Source organism: Pseudoliparis swirei, chromosome 3 (genome assembly GCF_029220125.1).
Source record: "Pseudoliparis swirei isolate HS2019 ecotype Mariana Trench chromosome 3, NWPU_hadal_v1, whole genome shotgun sequence".
Lineage (NCBI taxonomy): Eukaryota > Metazoa > Chordata > Actinopteri > Perciformes > Liparidae > Pseudoliparis > Pseudoliparis swirei.
The window spans coordinates 23,607,465-23,617,464 of record NC_079390.1 but is presented as its reverse complement, the minus strand read 5'-3'; the positions used below and the strand labels follow the sequence as shown (position 1 = coordinate 23,617,464).

Here is a 10,000-nt window from a genome sequence, read left to right as displayed (position 1 = left end):
ATTTGGGAGTTTTTCCTGGTCCGATGTGAGGTTTTGGGGCAGGGATGTCTATGTGTACAGATTGTAAAGCACTCCGAGACAAATTTGTAATTTGTGAAATTGGGCTATACAAATAAACTGAATTGAATTGAATTGAACAGGACCCAACAGGATTTACCAGGACATCGTCAGATGAGCTCTTATTGTGAAGATGCAGCTCCACAAGCGTTATTTAAAACATTTAATATGGCGTCTTAAAGCCTCTTTGTCTTTTAGGGGGTTCGGCCTCGTCCTTAAAGGGACAGTACGCCCTAAAAAGACTTTCATCAGTCCAGACTCACAACCTGTGACTGGCCCTCGCTTTGTTTTCTACCATTTAATTCCCAGCATACCTCTGTCCAGCCATGCCTGTCACACGGCGAGAGGTTGTGCAGGATCGACCCCCCCCCCCCCACACACACACACTCACACACACACACTCACTCCCCCCCGGCACTGTATGTGCAGCGCTGAGGAGAGGATGTATGTGTGTGTGTGTGCATATCTTGATGAGTCGGATGAGGGGGTGGGGGTGTGTGTATGTGTGTGTGGGTGGGTGTGTATGTGTGTCTGTGTGTGTGTGGGTGTGGGTGTGTGTGTGTGGGCGGGGGGGGGGGGTATTGGCTCTCAGGATGTAGAAGTGTGGTTTTCTACATATCAAAGGCTCTTGCTTACATCCCATCCCCACACCCTCGACCTCCCGCGGTGTGTGTGTGTGTGTGTGTGTGTGTGTGGTGTGTGTTTGTGTGTGTGTGTGTTTCGGTTCCCGGTAACTATTGACACGCAGCTGTCAACAGAGCTGATCCAGACGCTCCATAGATGCTTCTATAAATGCAAATAGGAATCAAACCACCAGAGTTACAAAACACAACAAATGGAACTAGAGAGATGGAACTAGAGAGATGAACGAGAGAGACGGAACGAGAGAGATGGAATGAGATAGATGGAACGAGAGAGATGGAACGAGAGAGATGGAACTAGAGGGATGAACTAGAGAGATGGAAAGAGAGAGATGGAACTAGAGAGATGGAATGAGATAGATGGAACGAGAGAGATGGAACGAGAGAGATGGAACGAGAGAGATGGAACTAGAGGGATGAACTAGAGAGATGGAACTAGAGAGATGGAATGAGATAGATGGAACTAGAGGGATGGAATGAGAGAGATGGAACGAGAGAGATGGAACGAGAGAGATGGAACGAGAGAGATGGAACTAGAGGGATGGAAAGAGAGAGATGGAACGAGAGAGATGGAACGAGATAGATGGAACGAGAGAGATGGAAAGAGAGAGATGGAACTAGAGGGATGAACTAGAGAGATGGAACGAGAGAGATGGAACTAGAGAGATGGAATGAGATAGATGGAACTAGAGGGATGGAATGAGAGAAATGGAACGAGAGAAATGGAACAAGAGAGATGGAACGAGAGAGATGGAACTAGAGGGATGGAAAGAGAGAGATGGAACGAGAGAGATGGAACGAGATAGATGGAACGAGAGAGATGGAACGAGAGAGATGGAACTAGAGGGATGAACTAGAGAGATGGAACGAGAGAGATGGAACTAGAGGGATGAACTAGAGAGATGGAATGAGATAGATGGAACGAGAGAGATGAAATGAGATAGATGGAACGAGAGAGATGAACAAGAGATGGAACGAGAGAGATGGAACTAGAGGGATGGAATGAGAGAGATGGAACGAGAGAGATGGAACGAGAGAGATGAACAAGAGATGGAATGAGAGAGATGGAACTAGAGGGATGGAACGAGAGAGATGGAACTAGAGAGATGGAAAGAGAGAGATGGAACGAGAGAGATGGAACTAGAGGGATGAACTAGAGAGATGGAAAGAGAGAGATGGAACGAGAGAGATGGAACTAGAGGGATGGAAAGAGAGAGATGGAACTAGAGAGATGGAAAGAGAGAGATGGAACGAGAGAGATGGAACTAGAGGGATGGAAAGAGAGAGATGGAACGAGAGAGATGGAACGAGATAGATGGAACGAGAGAGATGGAACTAGAGGGATGAACTAGAGAGATGGAACGAGAGAGATGGAACTAGAGGGATGGAACGAGAGAGATGGAACTAGAGAGATGGAAAGAGAGATGGAACGAGAGAGATGGAACTAGAGGGATGAACTAGAGAGATGGAAAGAGAGAGATGGAACTAGAGGGATGGAAAGAGAGAGATGGAAAGAGAGAGATGGAACGAGAGAGATGGAACTAGAGGGATGGAAAGAGAGAGATGGAACGAGAGAGATGGAACGAGAGAGATGGAACTAGAGGGATGAACTAGAGAGATGGAAAGAGAGAGATGGAACGAGAGAGATGGAACTAGAGGGATGAACGAGAGTTCCATAACACACAAGGAAAAAAAAGTAAACATTTCTCATTCCAGAGACTAAAGAACTTGAGAGGAAAATAAACAAGTGAGGTGTTTTCAAAATGCTCATAAAGTATGTTTTAAAAGCTCCGATCCCCCAGACGGGGCCTCCTGGAAGGGATTTCAGATTTATTTAACATTTTCCCCAAATATAACGATTAATGTATATTTTAATGAAGAAGAGGCGACTGTCCACCTGAAGCTGAACGCTCTCCCCTCCCCCGCTGTGCTTGTGGCAGGCAGAGCCAGCCGGTCTACCCGGGCCTGTCCCCCTTCAGGCAGCCCTACTCCTCCAACCTCCACAGCGCCGCCTCCTACTCCAGGTATCGTAGACCCCCCCCCCCCCCCCCAGCAAACATAACGCTCTTGCATCATCGACTCCCGTCTGCGCTGCGTTTCGCGGAGTTTTTTTTCTTTGCAGCTTCTGTGTCGGCTTGTCGTTGTTCGGCTGCTGCGAAGGTTCTGATGGCGTTTCACACACACACGCATACACACACGCATACACACACACACACACACGCACACATAATTACCTGAGCTGAAACAGACGAGTGTGTGCATGCATGTGTGTGTGAAACGCCATCAGAGCTGCTTTTTGTTTCCCGCGCTTGTCGTGCGACGTGTGTGTTTTCCTGTTATTCCAGTTGTTTGGGTTCTTCGAGGAAGTTCTCGATGAGATAAGAGCGTGGAGCTTCTTCCTCTTGTGCGTGTCTTTCGGGCCCAGGTGTGTGTGTTGTGCGCTTCTCGGCCAAAGGCCAACGGTCGAACCGGCGCTCGCGGAGCTGTGAAGCCGGTTTCAGAGCCGCGTCGCGTCTCTCAGGCGATCCGACAACTTGAAGAGGCCGATGATTGACGGAGTGATCGGGAAAACTGGGAAGCTGCTGCTCCGAGAGGAAATATGTCCTCTGGTTTCACTACTTTCCCAACAACGAGCATGACGAGCGTGCAGAGTTGTGTTTTCCTGCGCGTGTGAGGGGCAGTGAACCCCCCGCTGAGCCGGCTACAAGAACAAACTCAAGGAATATAGTTGCGCCTCTTCATAGACGACGTGGGGAAACCGACTTCGACTCAAGCAGATCGGATCCCGAGCGGCCGAGTCGAGGCTCAACATGTGAAGGAGCAGCTCCCTCTGCTCCTCCGCGATGCAACGGCGCCCTCTGGTGGTCACGCCTCTGCAAAATAGACCCCCCCCCCAAAAAAAAAGATGCACCAAATCCCTCATGTTCGAAGAAGCTCTGGACTTGAACCTCCCGTTGAGATGCTTCTCACGCTTGAAGCGCTCTTGCTTTCACGCTCCGCTCTGCCGCCTGACGCTAAGACTTTATCTGAACTCCTGTTCATCTGTGTCTCCCCCCTCTCCCCCCCCTCCCCTCCTTCTTTCACCTCCACCAGGTTCCCCCACTCTCTGATGCTCGGCCCGTCGGGCATGCACCCCACGGGGATCCCCCACCCGGCCATCGTGCCCCACACGGGCAAACAGGAGTACGACCAGTACGACCGGGGCATGTACATGTAAGTAGCCCCCCCCCCCCCAGACCTGTTCATCTTATCCTCCTTTCTTAGTTTATTGTTGTACTAATTCATGCTTGGTTTGTATCACAACACTTAATTTTTCTTGCAGGGTTTGACTTTAATTTGATTTTCATTATTTTATTTACCTGAGGGGGGGGGGGGTCCTTTCTCTTGGGAGAGCAGATCGATAACATCCACGAGGCACTCACGTTCATTAGATACCGTATGAAGCCACGAGCCAGGAGATGGTATGGTTAGCTTAGCACAAAGACTGGAAACGGGGGGAAACTGCTAGCCATGGCTCTTCCTCCCCCCCCCCCCTCTTCATCACTCGTTAGCTCATCACATCTCGTCTCAAAGTGGTCGTGTACTACCCGAACATTTCCAAACTTTTGTTTCATAGTTTCTCCCCCCCCCCCCCCTTCAGGAAGCCGCATCACGTGGAGGCCAAGCGGGAGAAGGAGCCCAAGAAGCCGGTCATCAAGAAGCCCCTGAACGCCTTCATGCTCTACATGAAGGAGATGAGGGCGAAGGTCATCGCCGAGTGCACATTAAAGGAGAGCGCCGCCATCAACCAGATTCTGGGCCGAAGGGTGAGGCGCGCGCGCACACACACACACACACACACACACACACACACACACACACACCGCTGAGCCCAGACTAATCCTGTTTCAGGGTCAGTTTGTAATTTCACACATGAGGGAGATGAGAGGGTTCCCCTCACAGACTGGTGGAGCTACTGGGACCCTGAAGACAGTGAAGCCAGAGCGATTTGGTTCACGGAGCAGGGGGGGGGGGGGGGGCACCTAAACTATGGGATTAGTTCATGTTTATCTATAAAACATTTTAAAACTGGCCTTATGATTATTGTCTCCTAGGCAATGTCAATTTATTTATTTCATTTTATTTGATTTAACTATTTAACTATGGGATGTTTATATATATGTATCTAAAAACAAATATTTAAAAACTGTCCTTTATGATTATTTTCTCCTGGGCGATATCATTTATTTATTTTATTTACATTCTATCTATTTATTATATAATAATAATTAGAATTATTGTCATAACATGGCCTTTTTATTTATCCTTTTTTTTTTACCATTTCATATTATTCCTCAGTTTCTACATTTTACTTTTCTGTTTAATTGTATTACTTTCTCTCTCATGTTAAGAAAAGTGGGATACCAGTTAAGTTATAATTATAATAATAATAATAATTATTATTATTATCATTGTTATTATCGTTTTTATTATCAACTGTGAGAAAAAACTTGACTTTGTGCAGCGTTCCTCTCTAGAAAATAAATATTGAAAAAAGTAAAAAAGAATAAAGCCTTACATAAAGTAAACAGTAAATACATAGACAGCTGGGTCATAATAATAGTAATAATACTAATAATACTACTATGTGTTGGTTCTGGTTGCAGTGGCACGCTCTGACCCGGGAGGAGCAGGCCAAGTACTACGAGTTGGCCCGGAAGGAGCGACAGCTGCACATGCAGCTCTACCCCACCTGGTCCGCCAGAGACAACTACGTAAGCGCTCCTCTTCTCACTCCTCGCTCCTCCTCTTCCTCATTGCTCCATTCCACCGTACAAACTTATTCTCTTTTTAAAAAGCTGATCTGTGTCCAAAATAAAATAAATAGTTTAAAATAAATTAAAAACCAGGGGGATGTAAACGAGGAGAAACTCTCACTGTGTTATGACTTCTGTAGCTCAACTGGTTTTTATTATTATTAATATTATTATTATTATTATAGGCTGGGAACCATCTCCAGAGAGAAGAAGTCCAGTGGCTGTTTGCAATTATTACTCACAAGACATGTTTTATTTTAATTTATTTTATTCTATAAAATACAAAATATCAGTTATATTTTGAACTTTTATTATAGCAGAAATAAAGTTTTTTTTGGTGATCTGTATTCTTTTATTATTGCTTTTTAAAATGTGAATTGACGTCTATATTTATTTATTAGAATAAATAAGAGAAAGATGCTTTTATACCTGCATACGTCGTTTTATTATGCATTTTATTACCCTCACTACGGAGGGTTTGGTTGACATTAAGGAGTTCCTGGAGGCAGAAAGCTGCTCTTAATTAAACTTTTACATTTTTGTAATTATCAGTACAAAATATTTGATGCAAACCTCTTGACTTCTTTCTCTCTGGTTCGATTCCCTGTAATTAAAAGCACAATAAAAAAATAAAAAACCAAACAGGATCAATAAACCAGAGCTTGTTGAACTGTGTTCACACATGTAATGTTCTCACAGGAGTTTATCTCCCTTTACTGCCTCAACAAGCCGCATGCTTATTGGCTCCCAGGGCCTGTCAGTCAAAAGCCATAAAACATAACGACAGAGCATGAAATGATGTGGGACCCCAGAATACCAGAGGAATCGACCCTGTGTGCTGCATGTGTCGTGTAATGTGTTTTGGGGATGTGCTGTATCTGGGCTGCTGTGTGCCTCTGATCTGTCAGTTTGCTGTTGAACTCTTGCAGGAGGCGGGCCTTAGCGGGGTCGCAGGGGAAAAGAGTAAAGCTGATTGGGTAGGGACACGTCTTACGGTGGATTTATGCCTCTGTGGTGGGAAAATATGTGAAGAGCTGCATGAAAGGGCTTGTGGGTATTCCTGTGCAAAGTCTGCATGCACCTTCTTCCAAAATAATACATACAAAAAATTACACACACACACACACGTCAGCTCTCACCAGCTGCACAAGCAGATCTGATTGGAGGACACCTCACCAAGTCTTGCACGATGCCATGGTTATGACGACTAGTCAGCTAGACTGAATCGCACAGAGGTATAAATCAACCCGACTCGCTCCACTAGCAGAGCGCACGGCCACATGGCCGCATGGCCGCACAGCCGCAGGGCCGCATGGCCGCAGGGCCGCAGCGCCGCATGGCCGCACGGCCGCAGCACCCAAACACCTGGCAGCACTGCACTCGGCGGTGATTTGAACCCCAGTCGTCATCAGTCTGGTGAGCACAGGTTTAAGTGAGGCCTGTACCTGTGAGGCCAGTGTGTCATAATCAGGTGAAGTCAAAAGGCTCTGGTTGTAACGGCTGCTCTTCAGTGACCTCTCTGACCTCTCTGACCTCTCTGACCTCTCGACCCGAGCGAGGCGGCCGGCTGCTGCGGACGCTTCTCTCTGCTGCGCTTTGTCTTTGTTCTCCGGGTCGGCATGGCACGCGGCTTACGGTGACGCTTCTGCTTGGGCTGCGGTTTGTGAGGAGAGGCCGCGCGGCACGCCACAGTCACGATGTCACTGACCTTGTTTTATCATGTTGAGCAGACACATATTTATACAGAGATATATTTATATATACGAACGCCAAAACGACTGTCCGCGTAAACATCGTCCGCCGTACCACGCTTGAGCGTTCACCAGTAGAGTGGGAGTGGAACCAACAGCTGTTCTCCCTCACGGAGACGGGGCGACTGGCTAGTTAGCTGGTCGACTAGTTCGCTAGTTAGCTAGTTATATAGTAAGCTGGTTGGCTAGTTAGCTAGTAAGCTAATTAGCTAGTAAGCTGGTTAGCTAGAAAGTTGGTTTGCTAGAAAGCTGGTTGGCTAATTAGCTAGTAAGCTAGTTAGCTAGTACAATGACTGGCTAGTTAGCTAGTAAGGTAGTTGGCTAGTAAGTGACTATGCTAGTAAGCTAGTTAGCTAGTAAGCTGGTTATATAATAAGCTGGTTGGATAGTTAGCTAGTAAGCTAATTAGCTAGTAAGCTGGTTAGATAGAAAGTTGGTTAGCTAGAAAGCTGGTTGGCTAATTAGCTAGTAAGCTAGTACGATGGCTGGCTAGTTAGCTAGTAAGGTAGTTGGCTAGTAAGTGACTACGCTAGTTAGCTAGTAAGCTGGTTATATAGTAAGCTGGTTGGCGAGTTAGATAGTAAGCTAGTTAGCTAGTAAGCTGGTTATATAGTAAGCTGGTTGGCTAGTTAGCTAGTAAGCTAGTTAGCTAGTAAGATGGTTATATAGTAAGCTGGTTGGCTAGTTAGCTAGTAAGCTAGTTAGCTAGTAATCTGGTTATATAATAAGCTGGTTGGCTAGTTAGCTAGTAAGCTAGTTAGCTAGTAAGATGGTTATATAGTAAGCTGGTTGGCGAGTTAGATAGTAAGCTAGTTAGCTAGTAAGCTGGTTATATAGTAAGCTGGTTGGCGAGTTAGCGAGTAAGCTTGTCCTCCAGTCGGGGCGTTGAGGTGGAGGGTCGGTTAGATCCACCAGTCGGCTGATCAACTCGTATCCTGCTTGTAACGTAGCATGAAAGCGCGGCGCAATTAGCTCGCTAGCTAGCGTGCTAATTCCACCGCGCTGTCCTGCCCCGTGAGAACCGCGCGTGGACGAAGCATCGAGCTGTGAGGACGACTCATGTCAACAAACCCACAACCTGAATGATTCTATTCAAAATATTCATCTGAAGCACAAAATAGATCAAAGAGCCGAAACTGATCAGCAAAGAATTAACAAAATAAATTCTGTTGCATTTCACCCTTCATCCTCCATCCTCCTCATCATCAGACCTACGAACAAAACAGGAAGTGAAGTTCCACATATCGCCCCGCAGATGTGGGGGGTTTCTCCTCCGAGTCCTTAAAGAGACCTACACACACGCACACACACACACGCACACACGCACACACGCACACGCACGCACACGCACACACGCACACACACGCACACACACACGCACACACACACACACACACACACACACACACACACACACACAGGCGTACGCCCACAGACTCACCACATGGCGTAGGCGTCAGATCTCTGAGACCCACTTCCTCCTCGGGGCCTCGCTGCCTCGCCACCGGGTCAACGACGCCGAAACCACGACGACGACTCTGAGCCTGAAGACGAGATCGTTGTTGAGCTGCAGAATCTTTCTGACGTGTTCTCAACACAGTGAATGACGCCGGTCCAAAGACCGTCTGGCAGAAAGCTCACCCTCAACCGGTTAGATTTCTGGAGGTCAAAGGTCACGGTGAACATCCGGTCCATTCTCAGGAACGCCGATATCGATTTTGATTTGGGCTCCCCATTTTGAGTCATAACTTTAGACATTGATGGAAGTGACCCGCGGATCAATCGTGCCGATGTCATCGTTTTATCTTGGCAAACGAGAAGCGCTCCCGGAAAAAAATATTTTGTTTTTTAAATATGAGAGGAGAAAAAAAAATAATTTTTTCTGTCTTCGATCTTTTATTTTTCAACCGAGAAATTGGATTCATAATTTAAAGCCATGTCTCATTTAATTGGGGGGATTTTCTTTTGTTTTTTCTCCCGCAGGGCAAAAAGAAGAGGAGAAAAAGGGAGAAGCTGCAGGACTCCAACACAGGTACACTTACCGAGATTAAAATATTAAGCCGTGTTTCATGTCGCTGTGTCTGTGAGCCGGATGTCCAACAGGAAGTAGAAAAACACTCAATCCAACGAGTTGAAACCATCGTGATTTATGTTTACGCTTCTCAGAAATAAAGACGTGAAGACGTTATTCAGCGTCTCTCAACCAGTTAAAACACAGAAATCCTCTTGAGCGCTGGTGGAGTATATATATACATCTATATGTATGTATATATATATGTATATATATACATATATATAAATACATATATAAATAAATATAAGTATATTTATATAAATATATATATAAATACATATAAATATATATATATACATATAAATATATATATATACATATATATATAAATATATATATAAATACATATAAATATATATATATATTTGTAAAGATAAATATGACGTTTATCTCAAATGCCTTTCCCAAAACTGAATCTGTGCTCCAAAAAAGAAGGAAAAAAAATCTTGATAAGATTGGATTTTAAATAGGGCTGTCAGCGTTAACGCGTTAATCTATGCGATTAATTTGGCCGCGTTAACGCACTAAAATATTTTAACGCAATTAACGCAAGTTTTTTATTTATTTTTTTTTTTTTAAACCGCGGCAGTACGGTTTGACACTGTTTCCGTTTTTAAAACAATCATTTCTCCGCGAAAATAAGGAGCATAAATGAGTTTAACTCGTGGATGAATCAGTCAG

General features: G+C 45.3%; 2 protein-coding genes across 12 annotated transcripts in view; both read left to right on the top strand.

Annotated features, from left to right (window-relative positions):
* jade2 (jade family PHD finger 2) overlaps positions 1-10,000 on the top strand; it is a 344,631-nt gene that overhangs the window by 181,552 nt on the left and 153,079 nt on the right. The window lies entirely within an intron of this gene.
* Positions 1-10,000, top strand: part of tcf7 (transcription factor 7) — a 48,918-nt gene that overhangs the window by 33,086 nt on the left and 5,832 nt on the right. For 3 of the 11 annotated variants that reach the window (XM_056441771.1, XM_056441689.1, XM_056441724.1), the window contains exons 6-11: positions 2,639-2,722; positions 3,792-3,911; positions 4,339-4,504; positions 5,345-5,452; positions 6,424-6,471; positions 9,229-9,277. In XM_056441771.1, the coding sequence (XP_056297746.1) occupies positions 2,639-2,722; positions 3,792-3,911; positions 4,339-4,504; positions 5,345-5,452; positions 6,424-6,471; positions 9,229-9,277 (575 nt within the window). The remainder of the gene's footprint in view (positions 1-2,638; positions 2,723-3,791; positions 3,912-4,338; positions 4,505-5,344; positions 5,453-6,423; positions 6,472-9,228; positions 9,278-10,000) is intronic. The other 8 variants (XM_056441698.1, XM_056441731.1, XM_056441717.1 and 5 more) reach the window with 6 other exon arrangements.